Raw genomic sequence first — 18,838 nt, 5'->3', positions numbered from 1 at the left:
TAAATAAATAAATAGATACATAAGTGCAGAAATTAATAAGTAATTTATTAAATGCGGAATTAAATAAATAATGAATAAATAAATATATTGTTTTGTCAAAAGTATCAACTTTTAATTGTATTATTTTTTTACCATTTGTGTTATACATTTATTTCTGTATTCCTGCATTTATTTATTTCTGCATTTATGTATTTATTTCCTCCATAAAATATTAGTGCATTTATTATAAATTACAATTTAAATAGATTTTAAATAAATGCAGGTATTTCAAATATTCCTTTCCTTAAAAAAATGACGACTGCTGATTGTCTCACCTAAATATGACTTCTGTCAAAATGTTATGATGCAAGATGATGTGTAATCCACATTTATAAACAACATTTATTCTGATGCCACTTACCATAGTGAAGCTGCTTGTGCAGGTAAAGTTTAGGCACTTAACTTTTAAATAGTATTATAATAATAACATTTGAACAGCATTCAAATTTACGTTTTATGTGTAGTAGCATTTCAGAAAAACACTACAAATCCTAAAGTGGTAATGCATAAACCAAAAATAATATTGCTGAGATCTTTTTTTATTTACAAAATATAATAAGCACAATAAATCAACATGAGCAGTAATATATAAATTGCTAAAAAACATAATACAAGTCATGTAAGCAAAGGCAGTGTGTGTCTCCCTTTTGTATCTTCTGAGCCGTGTAAACTAAAAACCAAATTTAAAGCCGATTAAAAGCAACACACATGAATCATTTATGAATATTCAAAGTGATAAAGAGGATGACACGTGAAGCCCTCTTTCCTGAATAACAGTCCTGTTGGTGACAGTAAATGGATTTGATGGTGCCAGTTTCTCTGGGTGGTGAAGGATTCTGGGCCCTTTACAAAGGGAGAGGTTTCCAAACTGTCCGCAAAACCTGAGAAACTTCATGGAGTTATTTAAAAGTGTCGCAACACAGACAAATCAGGATTGTTGGCAAGGCATATAATGATAAACCATTCATAAACCCTCTTCAACACTTAGTACTAAAGTACTGACGGACCAGACCGAGAGGGAAACGATCGGAGTCCCTGAGGAACTTGAGTTCTTTATTGCACAAAGAGGAGCTACATTGGGAAAGCTAACGTCCCATGGAGGGTATTGGGAAAACGATCAGACAAAGCGAATGTGTTAGTAGTTCATTTGTTGATTAATATTATCAAAAAAGTTTTAGCGTCGGTAATTTTTTTAAGAACTACATGCCATGAAAAGAAAAATGTATAGGAGTTGTTGAAAATGTCTTGGATAGGTATGAAGGCTGCCATCTTTACAAGGTAGTTTAAATAAAAAACATTTTCATAGCATGTAGTAAATCACGCTTCTAAAGTTTAGACAGTGATCTAAATTCAGACCACCATAACGCCAACATTGAAAGATATTTAGGCATGGATCTTAGTTGTCCTTTTCTCCATAAAAGACATTAATAAAGTGTGCTTCAGTCTTGTAGGTTGTGGTAGACAAACAAAAACCTCTTTTTCCCATTTTCTTTGTCTTCGGGGCACAACTTCGTTAGCAACTTTTGTGTGCAGAAAAAGACAGCAAAGTAACGTGTCGGTACATAACACTTGTCATTATCATTGCAATAAAGTTATTTGCTTCTAACTGGAATGTTTGGTGAACAGATGAGTCACTGTGTGGAGGAGTTATGGTGTTGGATAGGTGCGAAGAGATGTGACGGGTAGGGAAAAGTAAATTTGAGGTCTTCTGGAAGCAACATACTCCATGCAAGTAGGTCCGGCATCTTCAGGAAAGACCCTAGATGTAGCTGGTAAATACCTGCTTTGAAGAGCCCTGAGTTTGGCTGGGAAAAAGGGACGTTGTGGCTACTAGGGAATAGGGGGAGGTCAAGGTGGGTGGACAGAGAGGCCATGCCTAGACGATCTTTGTCTGATGTCCGAAGAACTTGCAGTGGAGGCATAAAATGGCCGAACACCTGCTCCACCTGTAGGCTACAGAGAGAATCTCCACATAGTTCCATCTCCCAAGAGTTCTGCTCAGAACCTTCAAATAAAAACAAGATGTGGTCAAGCAAATCTTATATAATCAAATATCTGTGGAACCATACAATACAATACACTAATGCTTTGTTTATTATTTTAGCAAATATCTATAGTTCTGGTTTTACCTGCGTATCTGTCAGTTTTAGGCTTCAGGAAGCTCAGGGCTTTAAGAGGAAGCGCGGTGTGCGTTTCCGTCGAGGCCGACCCTGAAACTGAGCCGTGCAATTCAGGCTCGCTTCTGGATCAAGCAACCAAATGAAAGAGGACGGAACATAAAAGAACACAAATACAATGGGCAATAGCTGGCAGATGGAGGAAAACAACAGTGAAACAAACCATAACATCGCAGTTATCATCCAGAACAGAAAAAAAGAAAAGGCATTTTTTGTAAAACATGCACAAATACTACAGAAATTACTGGTGTCAGATGAACAAGTAAAGGTGATTAAAACCCAGTAAAGTACCTTGTTTATCCAGATTCATGACTGCAGGTTGGAGCTGAATGGATCTACTTGGCAAACCTTGATTGGCACCTTCCACCTCACCAACATCTCCATCGGGTTCTGCATCCTCTCTAAGACGCACATATCAAACATCAAAGTGAAGCCTAGAACTGCTGTATCAGTGTAGTGTAATATAATGTAGAAGCCAGCCAATCATATTGAAGCATGCAATTTAAGAACTGGCTCTGTGTAAGTTAATAAACCATACATGTAGTGAATAAACACTGAGCTAGTCTGTAAATTCTTGGCTTGACCCTGTACAGTTCTGAAAACACACTGTGGTCCAAGAGAATGAAAATACTCTCTTTTCCACTTCCTCAATGTACATTTACATGTCGCTTACATGCACAGATTAATGACAAGGTATAATCAGTGTTTTGTTTGCAGAAACTGCTCGTGCCCTCGTAGGAGGTGTTAAAGCACAGCGGTGGTTTCACATTATGCACACTTTCAATGTCGTCTTGTTCTCATATATGTATGAACAGAGATGTACTGTCATAAACTAGCTCATCTGTTCATCTATTTCCTCTATAAGGTCTCTTGGAGGCCTAATGTCAATATAAACTTTTGGATTTATTTAGCACGGAATGGCCTTCTGATACTGTAATCCATGGAGTCCCACAAGGCTCTATTCTCGGATCACTATAATTTCAGTAGTTTAATGAATTTTAAAACTACAAGAGGACTGTATATATCAGATCAAACCCTTGGACCCAAATTCACTTCAATTTTTAAAAGCAAATTTGAATTAAAGTGAATCTAAAAATGCATTTCCTGACTTTGGTGAGCTTTGTCTTCTTTTGCATAGAAAATATTTTTGAATTTTGGATGCCACCACCTCTGAAAATACAATCTTCAACAAGTTCAAATGTACCCTGAATCTTTTTAATTAGGGCAACAAAGGTATTTAAAGCTCTTTGTTTACCATCTGCATTGTTTTATAACTACTGCTTCAGTCTTTGTTGAGTTCACAGTGAGGAAAAAGTAGTTTACTCACATGTTCCCAGATGGCATATTGCACTTTCTCCGACCCAGCCTGGTGGCCTGCTGTGTAAAATACTCATGCCGTTCTGATTTCTTCCACATGTAGTAGTACTCTACACACTCACCTACTGAGCGTGTGCGGACCTAAGACAGGGCAAATAAGAGAGATCTCACATGTCCGAGCCAAAAGTATCAGAATTACACCCAATTCAAAATTGCTGTATAGCTATGAGAAAACCTGTTCCTCATTCAAAATCAAAAGGTCACCTTGTTGGCTTGTATGAGGTTAAAGTTTTTCCCATGGACACGGTAGCCAAGTTCGAAGTTACGACACTCATCCTCACTCCAGCCACAGAGTTCCTCTAGAAAATTGTTGAAAAATGAATCACTGTGCATACCTTGCAGTAGTCGCTATGTTTTTTGTGACTACTTGTGGGCCGTTTACAAGACAACATTTTCAACCATAAACAGAAAAGTTGTTGGTTTGGCTGTTTGTTTACACAACAAAAACTTTGAAGACACGTTTCAACATTCAAGTTTTTGAAAACGACGCCTTGTAATCTCCATGTAAACTATGATAACGTGAATCTTCGATAATGGTGACGCCATGTGTTAATTCAGTCATGCATGTGTATAACCAAAATAATAATACTGACCTACAGGACTGTGCTTATGCTGTCGAACAGTTACACTTTTGGCACTTTATAATCCAGGGTCACTTGTCATAAACCCACCTTAGCTTCTGTCTTAACAATACTGCTCAATACTTGTGCAGTCTTTGTAAAATGTATTGTTGATATTTATCGCTCTGTAGAAGAAAGTGAATGTGCACAGAAGTGTTTTTTACAAAGTTACATTGTCATCTACTGGTCTGACATGTGCAATACAGGTTTTTTCGTCTTCGCAACATTGTTGTGTGTTCGTGAAATTTTTATTTTCAATTTTTTCCCACATAATTGTTGTGTAAATGTAGCCTAAGTTTAAAAAGCTTCAGTAACACTTTACAATAAGGTTGCATTTGTTAACATTAGTTAATATACAGTTATTATGCAAATATATTGTATGTTTATATATTTAAAGAACATTTTCTGGAAGGCATTAAACTTTTGTAAACATCATAAAAATGCTGGCGCTGGCTTGCAAATTTAAAAAAAATGCTTGCGGGGAAAGAGTTAACATGTCAATATTTAATTCTTTCTCCACCATTGAAAAGTTATCTCATCAATTCAGTTAAGTTTTCACGGCAATTCACATTTTCACTATTATCCGCTACCCAACTTACAAAACACTGAAGCAGCCAGAGTTTTAAAAACAGTAAAAACTCTGTGTATGTTTTGATCATCGTTATGAATCTGATCTCTATCAAAAGTCCTATACAAAAATGCAATTACCTCAGCTTTTTTGCTCCTACCTAAACCTATATTTGAAGAGTTTGGTTCCAAAACGCAATAAATGCCATTTTTGAAAAAAAACTGAGTTACTGCCAAAATCAGTATTATATCAGGTCAGTATTTAAAAGTTAAAATTCTTCATTTTACACAAAATCCAATATCCGCCGTGTTATTCTGTAATCTTTTCTCTCTTTTTTCCCAAAACGCAATAAATGCCACTCCCCCTTTTCAACCGATTGCAAAAAATCCGTTCCACAAATTACAGCGCACCATTCCACGCAATGTAAACAAACAATGGTGGCGCGTTGAGTACACAGAGTCCTAGTTTTCCTCATCAACTATGTACTTCGTGATCAACAAACAAATAAACAAAATCGAAATAATACTTTAATAGCATTGATAAACCTGTGGTTTTCTGTGACGGGAAAGAAACGTAAGCCATCAACATCTAATAATTTACGCGAGAGGCACTCGGGAGACGATCGCTTGTTCTTCCGACGGCATCTAGCTTCTCTCGTGCTAACACATTGATCCCAGGGGATCTTATGAAAAACTTTCCATAATTTTACTCAAAGTCAACGAGAATCACAGCTTATCGCTGTGAAAAATGTTAAAGGCGGAGTCCATGATGTTTGAAAGCCAGTGTTGATATTTGAAATCGCCTAAACAAACACGCCCCTACCCCAATAGAATCTGGACCTTCTGTTGATAGACCCGCCCCACACATACGCAACCCGGCATTTGATTTGATTTGACTGGCTATAAGTGTGTTTTGGTAGTCGGCCCGTCTCCTTTTCCAAACCGTTTTTCAAACATCGTGGACTCCGCCTTTAAGCGATGGCGTTTAGTATAACCGCGCAGCAATGACAGTGTTCCTAATATGACAAAGTAAGTGTTTTGATTAATTTTTTTAATCAGTGTGTACAACTGTTCAACTAAATGAATATAAAATGGCAAAAATGAATGCACATCTATACATTGATTGAATAGATTTGTAGAATTTTGAAAAAAAAAAACGTCATGGATTTATTGCATTTTGTGGAAAAAAATCATTCGTTTTTATAATAAATCTTTGAAAGTCAAGTTATGGATTTGAATTTTTTATGTTTTTATAACCTAAAGTTGCTATGTGAAAGTTTGTAACAGAAAAAAGTGGTTTTTCTCTTGTCACTTTGTTGGTATAAAAAACACGTTTTTACCGAAATTTGTCAAAATGGATTTATTGCGTTTTAGAACCAAACTCTTCATTTGAGAAGTGATAAAAAGAAAACAAATGAAGATAGGATGAATCTTTTTTTGTTTGAAAGCAGGGGGTCTGTACTTTCAATTGATATATTGTATGTTATATATTTTAAAAAGAACATTTTCTGGAAGGAATCAAACTTTTGTGAAAAATCATAAAAAATGCTGGCGCTGGCTGGCAACTAAAAAAAAATGCTGGCGGGGAAAGAGTTTCAACATAATTGTTTATATTCAGTTGCAGCTTTTGATTTGAAAAATTTATTGGTAAATGCTGAAATTCACATGAACTAAGATTAATAAATGCTCTAGAAGTGTAGTGCATTGTTAGTTTATGTTAGTTAATGCATTAACTGAAGTGTTACCAATGTTTCAAAATAGAAATGTAAGAGAGAAAATGATTATCAAAATGACTTACCACTGAAAACCTTGACATTAAAACGAAATCTTCTAAGTGCCTCTTCTGCATTGAAGTGGCATTTCACTAGTTCATACAGAGCCTTCAAAAGGACAACAAATAAATACATATATTTTAACTGAATAACAGCAATGCATTTCATTTTCCAAATTTAAGACATTTTTATTATACCGAGCATTTTTGTTTTAATGGAAGCAAGGCAATGTAATATTTAGTTAATATAATCAGTGTCAACTATGTGCTATTGTGATTAATGGCATGCAAGTGCAGAATCTTTAAAGGAAAATACCACAGTTTTTCAATATTTTACTATGTTCTTACCACAGCTTAGATGAATAAATACATACCTATCTTTTTTCAATGCATGCACTTTTAATCTTTGTACAGTGTTTCTTGAATGTGTTGGCATAGCCTAGCTCAATTCATTCCTATGACTCCAAACAAAAGTTCTATTTTGTGCCACCATATTTAGTCGTGTAACAGTCTTTAAATAGGGAAAACATGGAAGTGTTTGGTAGCTTCTAAATTCATCCCTGTTTGGAGCCATAGGAATGAATGGGGCTAGGCTAAATGCTAATACATTCAGGAAGTGCTGTACAAAAATTAAAAGTGCATGCATTAAAAAAAGATAGGTATGTATTAATTTGTCGAAGTTTAGGTAAGAACATAGTAAAATATTGAAAAACTGTGTTTTTTCCTTTAATATGCATCCTTACTGTACACCACTATAATTTCAAACGAACAAATCATACTCTATAAACTGTCAGTCATGAACAGTCAAGTGTATAAAATAATAATACAGCCCTGAAATGTGTGCTGTTAAACCTAACCTGTTCATTATCTTTAACTGTGTCCCCTGTGGTTAAAGTGTTTGTAGCTCCATTGTCACCCCCTCTTCTCTGAACATCAATCAGGAACTCCTCTACAGCTGGACTGGACAACACATCGGGGGTCCACAACAACTGGTCCTCGTACCCATAAGCTGTTGATAACAGTAACAGAACAGGTGTGAGTCCTAAGTGGATGCACAAAATGCCAGCCATAGTGAAGTAAACCAGGCATAAGACCAATGTATATTTTGTGTGTGTTTATATATTATTTAATTACAGCAAAGCTCACATTTATATGCTTATCATATCTGTTTACTGTAAAGGTATGTTGTGAATTCACTGACCAAATATAATTTTTCCCAGTTTATCAAAATAATCATAAGCTCACATCTTTCGTGTTGTGGCGCTATATATTCAAATATTGATGCAGGAAACACTAACACACCTCTTTCATTACACGTGTTTGAATTACGAGAAGGAATTACAGCCTGATACTGGGAGCCCACCATGATGGCCTGACAACCAAAACATAGAAAAGCATTATTACTACAAGCAATTCAGCACAATGTCATTTACAAATCACACTACATTTTATACACACATGACCCTGTCTGTATGAGATAAGGAGCATCAAAGTTTGATTTTAATCATTGAGATTTTTGGGATGCACATCCAGGGCATGAATCTCCCGTTCCACCACATCCCAAAGATGCTCTATTGGGTTGAGATCTGGTGACTGTGGGGGCCATTTTAGTACAGTGAACTCATTGTCATGTTCAAGAAACCAATTTGAAATTATTCGAGCTTTGTGACATGGTGCATTATCCTGCTGGAAGTAGCCATCAGAGGATGGATACTTGGTGGTCATAAAGGGATGGACATGGTCAGAAACAATGCTCAGGTAGGCCGTGGCATTTAAACAATGCCCAATTGGCACTAAGGGGCCTAAAGTGTGCCAAGAAAACATCCCCCACACCATTACACCACCACCAGCAGCCTGCACGGTGGAAACAAGGCATGATGGATCCATGTTCTCATTCTGTTTACGCCAAATCTGAATGTCTCAACAGAAATCGAGACTCATCAGACGAGGCAACATTTTTCCAGTCTTCAACTGTCCAATTTTGGTGAGCTTTTGCAAAATGTAGCCTCTTTTCCTATTTGTAGTGGAGATGAGTGGTACCCGGTGGGGTGCTTGTTGTGGATTCACAAATGCTTTGCTGCATACTTCGGTTGTAATGAGTGGTTATTTCAGTCAAAGTTGCTCTTCTATCAGCTTGAATCAGTCGGCCCATTCTCCTCTGACCTCTAGCACCAACAAGGCTTTTCCCCCACAGGACTGCCACATACTGTATCTTTTTCCCTTTTCACGCCATTCTTTGTAAACCCTAGAAATGGTTGTGCGTGAAAATCCCAGTAACTGAGCAGATTGTGAAATACTCAGACCTGGCACCAAAATTGCCACGCTCAAAATTGTTTAAATCACCTTTCTTTCCCATTCTGACATTCAGTTTGGAGTTCAGGAGATTGTCTTGACCAGGACCACACCACTTAATGCATTGAAGCAACTGCCATTTGATTGGTGTATTATTAGATAATTGCATTAATGAGAAATTTAACAGGTGTTCCTAATTATCCTTTAGGTGAGTTTACCTCGGTCTCATATGAAAGTTTCTGTAAAAACACTGTGGCATCAGTCAACACGCTCGGCTAAAAGTTGCAAAAATGCCCCACATATATGCACACAAGGAAAACACTGGTATGGTGTTCCTGATTTTCAGCCTATGGATGTTTTTAACCACTATAGTGGAGTTTGGAAACTTACAACAAAGCATAGATGACAACAGGTTTGCTCGAGCCAGCGCAGGTATGAAGGTAAAGTCTGAGTCGTCTTGCATTTAGGATAATGCTGGTAGTGCAGATTCCCTCAGTGTTTTCACATCACATTTTAGTATCAGCTAAGCTGAGTGTTACTAAAAAAAGTATCGGGTACTACGTACTGTACCCAGTGGAAACCCCCCAAAAGTAAGCTGACCCTATCCAACCCGTGGGGTTACAATGCAATGGAAAAGGGCCCTAAGTGTTTGGTTTTATTGCACCCCAGCAATAAACATATTTTTTACCTTGCGGCCATCACTGGAGTGGATAGAATTTTCTGAGTCGTCTTCTGAGGAGCTGACTGAATTGTCTTTGTCATCACCTGGTAAAGAATGAACAGAGTTAACCCATGCGGACTGGACAAGAAAATAAAGTGATTCTTCGAACAGATAGATACGATCGCATTAAAATTCTTCTAAAATTTAAAACAAAAATGTAGATCAAGTAAGATTTTAAAAACATCAAAAAACAAGAAACATCCACTTCTGAGCTGAGCAATGGCGGCCTGTGACTTCTTTTTTCGAGGGTGCACAATGCAAAGCATGTATTTGTGAAAACATGTTTTTAGCCCATCATGTGTGTGCCTCATCATGTCAAAATATGTGTTCGGCGCATCATGTAAACTTTTGTGCATCACACGTCATGTCAAAATATGTAACTGATGCCGATGCGTCAGGGTTTATAATAAAAGAGACGCTTGCGTTTGCCAGATCCTCGTGTGTAATCAGGGTTTACTATTAAAGGGACACTTTTTTTGAAAATATGCTCATTTTCCATTTCCCCTAGAGTTAAACATTTGAATCTAACCGTTTTGAAATTCATTCAGCTGATCTCCTGGTCTGGCGCTAGCACTTTTAGCATAGCTTAGCATAAGCCATTGAATCTGATTAGACCATTAGCATCACGCTAAAAAATAACCAAAGAGTTTTTATATTTTTTCCTATTTTGACTTCTCTGTAGTTACATCGTGTACTAAGACCGACAGAAAAGTAAATGTCCCTTTGGTTACTTTCAATAGCAGGGGACTATTTTCAGGCCCTGCGTAATATCACTATGCCTGCTGTAGCCATGTCACAGCAGCAAATTCCTTGATTATTACGCCAGTTTTAGAATATAGTTTCTAGCATATCTGCCTAGGAAATCGCAACTTTTAATTTTCTGTCGGCTTAGTACACGATGGCCCTCATTTAAGATTATGCTTACACTTCTCTCACCGCCTGATTTATAAATCTGTGCGTACCTTTGAAATTCAGGTGTACGCAATACCTGCCCTTCATAAATCCCGCGGCTGAAAATGATCGTCACTAGAATAACACGCCCATATAAATTCAAGTCTCCGCTTCCCCCACGGCCTCATTTTACGCCATGGACACGCGGAAGACGGCAAAGAAGAGAAGTGGATAGAAACAAAAAAAATTTTATTTGGGAGTTTAAAGAGTGGGATTAAGACACATTAATAATTGCAAGACAATTTGTATTCTTCTTATTCTTCTTATTATTTTTATTATTAATGATGCTTATTGTTATTTAGAAGAAGAATTATTTATTATTATCATTATTATTAGTATTATTATTTACTGTTGCCTACATCTAAATTCTATGTCTGCTTAATGGTTCGGTTAAGTTTTTTTTTAAATAATATTTTAAAATGGTGTAGTAACTTCTGTAGTGTGTTGTTCTGCATCTGTTTGTAGCTATATCTTAGATCCAGTTTGGTCCAGATACGGAGCTCCAGATATAATTCAAATGAACAATTTGTTTCCATGACATCCACATGCTTTACTAGGCTAATTCATAATTTGAAGTAATAATAATTGTAATAGTGATTAAAAAATATTATATTAATTCATTCCAAGGAACAAACTGTTAAATATAGGGAAACGAATTCTATATCTATTGCCATACTTAAGACTAAATAAGAAAAAGAATTGTTAATTTGTGTCCGTTATGAATATTTGCTTACTCTTAGAGTCTATCCGTACTCCCTTTCAATTTCTTCTCCCTGCTCAATCTTAACTTTGATTTTTACTTTACATTTATGTATAAGGCTTGAATTCCATAACTTGCTTGATGTTTTCACAGACTCTCGAACAAATTATCAAAGGGCGTTCTGGGTTGAGCGAGCGGTGCTGAGCGTATTGATCGAACGGAGCAGAATTTTCGGAAAGGTGCTCTGCGCTCTGATGGTAATATTAGTCAATGCTACACTGCCGCTACGCTTCGTTCACATGCTCTGCCCTGAAACATCAGGTAAAGCGCACAGGCTCGCAACTGAAGGAATACATATGCATACAAATCAAATGCTTTGGTAAAGTCACACAGATTTGCGCATTTCCGCACTAATTTAAAAGGTGCCTACACCACCTCCTGAGTTGGCGTAGGATTTGAGCGTGCCATACGCCAATGTCCATATTGATAAATCTCCAAGTCACCGTGGTTTTGGGTGTACGCTGGAAATTTGGTGTACGCACTTTTGATAAATGAAGGCCATTGTAACTACAGAGAAGTCAAGTTTAAATAGGAAAAATATAAAAACTCTTTGGTTATTTTTTAGCATGATGCTAATGGTCTAATCAGATTCAATTGATTGTGCTAAGCTATGCTAAAAGTGCTAGCGCCAGACCCGGAGATCAGCTGAATGGATTCCAAAAGGGTAAAAAGTAAACTTTTAAGATATTTACGGTAGGAAATGTACAAAATATCTTAATGGAACCTAATCTCCACATAATATCCTAATGATTTTTGGCATAAAAGAAAATCTAACTTTTTTTTGGTTTCGTGGTCCAGGTCACAAATCGTTCAGTAAAAGCTTGGCAACCTACAACAACATAACCATTTCTAGGACAACCAGAATTAGGAATGCCTGCTAACAAACTCATAAAAAAGACTGGAGACACACAGCAACATAGTTGCTTACAATGTAAATGCAGCTTAAGAGGTATTGTAACTGTGTGTGATGTCATACCTCTTAGGTGACATCGTAAGAGGTCAGATTCATGGGATTTGACAGAGGGTGTGAGGTCATCAGCAGAGGGACGTTTTTTATCCCCATCCTTCTCTCTTGAAAAGAGATCTTTACCTATCTGTACCTACAAGAAGTTAATAGTCAAAATGAATAACACTTTTATTCTAAAATCTAAAAAAAATCTGTAATTGTATATATATATATTTTTTAGATTTGTATAATGTATATATTATGTATAATTTTTAAATACACTACTGTTCATAAGTTTAGGGTCACTTACTCATTCGTTATTAATATTTTGAATAATATTAAACTTAACAAAACTATGACATTTTAATTTTGTTAAAAAATATATGATTTATATTATTTAGAATATTCATATTTAGCAAGTAGCCACCCTTGCAGAATTATAGTCTTATCATTTTATCAAGCAGCTTCTTGAGGTTTCACCCTGATGTGCTTTTCAAATTCTTATTGGCTGCTTTTTCAAATCAAACGTTTTTTTAATCAAAAGTTAGTTTTACAATGGAAGAAATAACACAATGGCAAAATTACATTTTTGTCTACAAAACTAATGTAAAACATTTTGCCTACAGATCAAAAGATTTAAAGATCATGTAAAACATTTCAGTCAGGTGATCATAAACTGTATTGTATATACAGTACTACATATTAGTTTATTGTATTATATTTTAACTGTATGTTATGACTAACAGGTCACAGTATAAATTCTTAAATACTACTGCCTTATGTGTAGGGATCTTATAAATAAGCTGACAGTCACCTTGTCCAGTGTCATTTCAGGCAGACTGGCTGCCAGCTCGTTGGGTTCCTGTTGTTGCTTCAGGACAGGACCAGACAGGTTGTACCCATAAAGTGCCAGCAATTGTTCAAGGGGCATCTCACCACCCTGTGAACAGGTCAGCAATACATTTCATTTTTTACACACCCTTAACATTTTTGTTCTTGAGAACAAAATGGGATGTGTTTTAACTTGTGAAATCCAGGCTCAAGTCTCATACTATAATTATAATATGAATAGAATCAAAGTTTGATTTCTCTCATTGACTTGAAATTATTTTAAATTTTCAAATCAATCTTTGACATGACCTTACTCTTTCAATATTAAAGAAATTAATGTTATTTTTCACAGAACGTTCTTTACATTTTGCAGGATCATTTTATTTAAATAAAACTTAAAATTGAATTGGAATTTCACAGACTGGGTCACATGTAGTGTACACATTTGAATCATGAGTGTGAATAAATAATCACAGAAATAATTTTTTTTTAAACTTATGAATACACTAACAACCCAACAGGTCAAAGTGGTAAGGAGGGTTTGCACTCACTGTATGAGACTGGGTCGCCATCTTTGCCGGCTGCCTCCAAAAGGACCCCAGTCTCCTGTCCTGTCCCTCTAGGAATGTGGATGCCCGGGGAACACCCTCCAGTGGCACCACATAGCCCTGGTGGAAAATGTCTACACGACTGTGGTGCTGTTCTTTGGAGCCCATTCGCACAGCTACGGTAAAATATAACAAGCCATTCTTAAAAATACTGTAATAAATTAGATGATATTTTTGAATGAAATCAAGGATCAACAATGACATTACTTTTTAAATAATAAACAGAGTAAATTAAGCATTTTTAAGAAAGTTAAGGCCTATATCTAATGCACTGGCACTCATACCGTATTTTCCAGATATAAGTCACACTTTTTATAGTTTGGGAAGGTCCTGGAACTTATAGTCAGGTGCGACTGAGACGTCAAAATGATTTTATATGAACCAAGAAAAACCATTAACGTCTACAGTCGCGAGAGTCTGCTCTATGCTGCTCCTGTATTTATGTAATTCAATGGATTCAGTGATGCGGAATGACTTCGGGACCTTTTTGAACATAATTTCGCCTATAGACGTTTCATCAGACGCACGTGCGGTGATGCGATACGTGTCTGGTCCTAACTTTACTTCCGGTTTCAGTTTTTTTAATGGTCTGACTAGTTGCTAAACTGAACTTTTGAACGAATATCTTGTCGAAAATAAAAAAAATTCTAGTTTTTTTTAGTTTTCTCTGTAATCTATGTGTTTTATATAAATAAACTACGTTTACAGTACTTTGATGTTATTTATTCATAGCGGAGTTTACCGGAAGTTACGTGTTGAAAAACACTAAAGCCACTTGTTTATGTTGTTACTGCTAAAACCGTCTATTCAGCCTCTCAGGTTATACAGTATATGAAGTAAGGTTTTCACCAGAATACCATAGTTACAAACTGTACGGTAAAATCAGAATAAACTACTAGAAATCACTACAAATAACTATACTACGATTACTAGATTACTACCTTTTTCCATACTATCATTACAAAACACAATCTATTCATTCTACTTGACTTTTACGACAAGCCTCTTTTAGACAAAAATACTTTTTGACACAATTTGAATATGATTTGCCTTGTTTGTCCTATAAAAACATACCCTCAAATGATGATAGTAGTAGTAGCTAATAGCAAGTTATCTTAACTTAATAGTAAAAACAACTGGTATAAATATGGTAACTGTGTAAATGATTAAAGGACACAGTTTAAATTAATAAAAAACTATTACAATACATTTTGATCCATTTACACCTATATACAGTCTAATTCACTTATATAACAATCCCCTTTAAAAAAAAAGATTTTATGTCAATAAATATAATTTGCTTTTTTCACCAAATAAAACTTAAAAATCAAAATACTGTACACTATCTGTCATCTTGTTTCAAATATATTTTTAATGACAGTGTTGGTTAATACCAAGATACAATTTTTTTGCCGAAACAACTCTAGTAGTGTTTAGGTGGAAACTATGAATTCAATAGTTCGTATTTATAAGGGATAGATTAAAAATTACTACATCTATACTATACAAAGTGATCTAGCAGTACTGGTACAACCAAAAACAAGATTTCAGTGTCACATATTTAAAAATAATAATTTAAAAGAAAAATATAATTGTTTACATATACAACAGACATGTTCTAACAAAAAAGGCTCCTGACTTGTCTGCTTTACCTGTAAACTGACGGCAAACTGTGCAAAACATTGCATTATTTCTTTCGTCATGTTTTACCCAAGTAAATATCTGCTTCCAAGATGTTAAATAATTACGTTTTGGTTTGGCCTCATAATTAGAGGGCGCCGCCGCCATCTTAACATCGCTTTGCTCTACCAGCTGACGTAAAAAGCAACACATGCAACAGTGTCCACAACAACCAATAAGGTAGGAGAAACCTCATGACATTTCTGAGAAGCTAACATTTGCGATGCTTAAAATATGTCTCGATGGTGAGATTGTATAAGGAATACAAACAGACAAATGGCCACAGGCGAAAATTAATTTTACTTACTGAGGGCGAAGCACTGGCCCGACAATACTGTTTACTGGCCCAAGCATCTTTTAAACTTGCCACATGCCATCAGTTAGTCCTTTATGCCCTGTCTAGTAACATTTATTCTACTTCACTTATACAACAAACCTCATATAAATAATTGCTATATGACACATCATTTCCACAATTATTCACTACATTAAAACATTTCTGGACCTGATCTAAAAGCCAACAGTATTTAAAGGCGAACGTGATTTCTCCAAGTAGGATGTGATCCTGGATCAACATCCTTTAGATTGAAGGATTAGATTTAGGTTTTGGATTGGGTCAGGGGCTCTTAAAAATTCTTCTCAAACTATTATTTCACACTAATTTCAAGAATAAAAATAGTTAGGGTTTGCGTTAAGGGTAAGTTTCTTTTACTAAACCGTTGATCCAGGACCAACAAAAAATGTTGATCTTCCTTTGTAAAATCACGGCGACCGGTATTTAAACAACACAAACGCACAAAAAAACATATTTGTAACTTCTTCTCAACTACTAAAACACTTTAACAGGACTAAAGAGCTTTACAGAAGTTTGTAACTTTATAAAGAAAATTTACACAAGTTTGTAACTTTACTGAAGAGCTTTCTTGAACTTTGCGACATTACTGAATTTCAAGAATTTACTAAGGAGCTTTAGTGAAGTTTGCAGCTTAACTGAACAGCTTTACTAAAGTTTAAATCTTCACTGAAACACTTTACTACAGTTTAAGGCTTTACCGAACCATTTTACTAAAGTTTGAGACTTTACTGAAGCACTTTACAAAAGTTTAAGGCTTTACCGAACCATTTTACTAAAGTTTGAGACTTCACTAAAGAACTTTACTAAAGTTTGAGACTTCACTGAAGCACTTTACTAAAGTTTGAGACTTCATAGAAGCAATTTACTAAAGTTTGAGACTTTACTAAAGAGTTTTACTAAAGTTTGAGACTTTACTGAAGCACTTTTTTAAAGTTTGAGGCTTTACTGAAGCTCTTTACTAAAGTTTGAGACTTCATTAAAGAACTTTACTAAAGTTAATGCTTCACTGAACAGCTTTACTAAAGTCTGAGGCTTTACTGAAGCACTTTAATAAAGTTTATGACTTTACTAAACAACTTTACTGAAGTTGGCTATTGTACTGAAGAACTTAACTAAAGATGTAACATTACTGAGCAGTTTTACTAAAGTTTGAGACTTTACTCAAGAGCTTTACTTTACTGATGAAGTTTAGTTTTTTAGACTGTGCTTACTGTTGTCTCCGTTGACAAAATGGTTAATAGCTCTCATATTTTCAACTAGCTTTGGACGAAAGCGTCAGCTAAATGTAAATGAATAAAGCGGCATCAATTGTGCACGGGGCGCTTTCCTGCGACTCGGTGCTGAACATTTGCATCGTCAGCCTGAACCGGCGCGAGAAGGAAACAGTTTTTGGGGAAGTCCAATAGCCCTTGACAGTATCTGTGACATGTATTCCAACTCGCTTGTGAAACTTCAGAACTGACAACCGCCCGGCGCGCACCTGGGACGCGGATCAGCACCACGGTTCACGCTATTGTTTCGCGTGGCGCACGATCGGGCGAATGAAACGCTCGAGACCGAGAGAGACAGGCGAAACACTGAGGAGTGGACCACACTTTAACTTCCTATTTAATGTTGACCGCGTTTGTCTGACATCGTCGGGCTCGGTCGATTAGACGGCCGGGATCCTAACGTGTCCGTTCGCACGCGACGCGCGGTTTAATCGCATACCGGAGCGCGTGGATCTTATAATCGTTATATTCTTGTGCCCGCGAGACCCGAAGCTTACTTACCTCCGCCATTCCGATTCTGCGCAAGCGGCGCAATGCCCGGATGTTGTGTAGGACGAACTCCTATTGAACCTACATTCTTTAACTAACTAACTAGCTAACTTGGATGATAGTTACATTCATATATTATTGTTAGTGCTTGATGCTCTAGCAAGTTAAATGTGAGGGGTTAATGTGATGTTTACTTCTACAGGAGTTGGTGTTTACGTATAAACTTTGTTTTTGTATAAAATCTACATTACAAATGTTTCAAATTATCCAAACTAAGGTGTATGGAATAGTTTTGTTACTTAAATTTGTTTTTTTATTTTGTCTGTTATTTGTTAAATATATGCATTTTACCCTTTTCAATACACTTTAATGTAGATTGTAAAGAATACGAGGCACTCTTCAAATAATGCTTATTTGGATTTTTAAGCTCTTTATTTTACTTAAAATAAATAAAAAAAAAACATGTGGAAGATGAAAATAACACTCAAGTGTTTTTAAAGATCACATCAACATGATAAAGCTTAATACAGTTTAACAATAGCAGATTTATTTCCAAACACTTGCAAGTACACTCTTAAAACTATGTAATCAATAAATCATGCCAAAATAAAATTTTACATTATTTACGTTTTTCTACAGTACAGCAACGCATCACTAGTCAAGATTTGAAATAATACGTCAATGACTTTTTGTACAATCAGATACATAAACATTTAAGGCAGCAACACACTTTGTATGTTATCCAAAGACCTGGCAACCAAAATCAAAGCCCACTTTTGGTTACATACAAAGAAACTAACCTAATATTTTAATCTGTATTTTTTATGTAACATTTGTCATCAGAAAAAGACAAGAGATATCTATAAAAGGCATGAATTCCTGCATGACTCACGAATGCTCACAGACAAAGTGTTGTTTCGACATTAGATGGCATTTAGACTCCATGTGATCCGCTAATCTGATATAGAGATTGATTGGAGGGAGTGGTGAGTGTGTTGCTCACAGATAAACTCATCATGTGTATCAGTACATATGTGTCAGTTTTTTGCCCTGAGGTTTTCCTGCGCTAAATCCAATCCTATACAGTGACTTACAGAAAGAAGATAACAGTTTTCAGATCAGTTTGCAAGCACCTGTGCATCAGTTTGTCAGAGGATGTGGTCTAAGTGAGAAGTGCTGACTATGACAGCCACAGAGGTCTTCCATGAAGGTGAAAGAAACTGTTAAAAATAGTTATCTTTACCTAGATTCAATGCAAAATATAGGTGGTGATATGTAGCAGATCTAAAGATCTTTTATGTCACTGCCTTTTTTGACTTGACTTAGAAATAGAAAATATTAAGGTCATGGAGAGAGATTTTAAATGTTTTAATCTCCCCAGTC

General features: G+C 35.9%; 1 protein-coding gene across 1 annotated transcript; it reads right to left on the bottom strand.

Annotated features, from left to right (window-relative positions):
* Window positions 1-562: 562 nt before the first annotated feature.
* Window positions 563-17,530, bottom strand: mier2 (mesoderm induction early response 1, family member 2). Its single transcript, XM_065246731.1, has 13 exons — window positions 17,468-17,530; window positions 13,604-13,776; window positions 13,036-13,161; window positions 12,252-12,375; window positions 9,532-9,608; window positions 7,854-7,923; window positions 7,409-7,560; window positions 6,579-6,660; window positions 3,798-3,892; window positions 3,544-3,674; window positions 2,508-2,617; window positions 2,169-2,281; window positions 563-2,044 (listed from the first exon to the last, which is right to left on the bottom strand). Exons 2-12 carry the CDS (start codon window positions 13,766-13,768, stop codon window positions 2,202-2,204), a joined length of 1,212 nt encoding a protein of 403 aa, XP_065102803.1. The 5' UTR covers window positions 13,769-13,776; window positions 17,468-17,530; the 3' UTR covers window positions 563-2,044; window positions 2,169-2,201.
* Window positions 17,531-18,838: the final 1,308 nt, after the last annotated feature.

Source organism: Paramisgurnus dabryanus, chromosome 24 (assembly GCF_030506205.2).
Source record: "Paramisgurnus dabryanus chromosome 24, PD_genome_1.1, whole genome shotgun sequence".
NCBI lineage: Eukaryota > Metazoa > Chordata > Actinopteri > Cypriniformes > Cobitidae > Paramisgurnus > Paramisgurnus dabryanus.
This window is presented reverse-complemented; position numbering and strand designations above follow the sequence as displayed.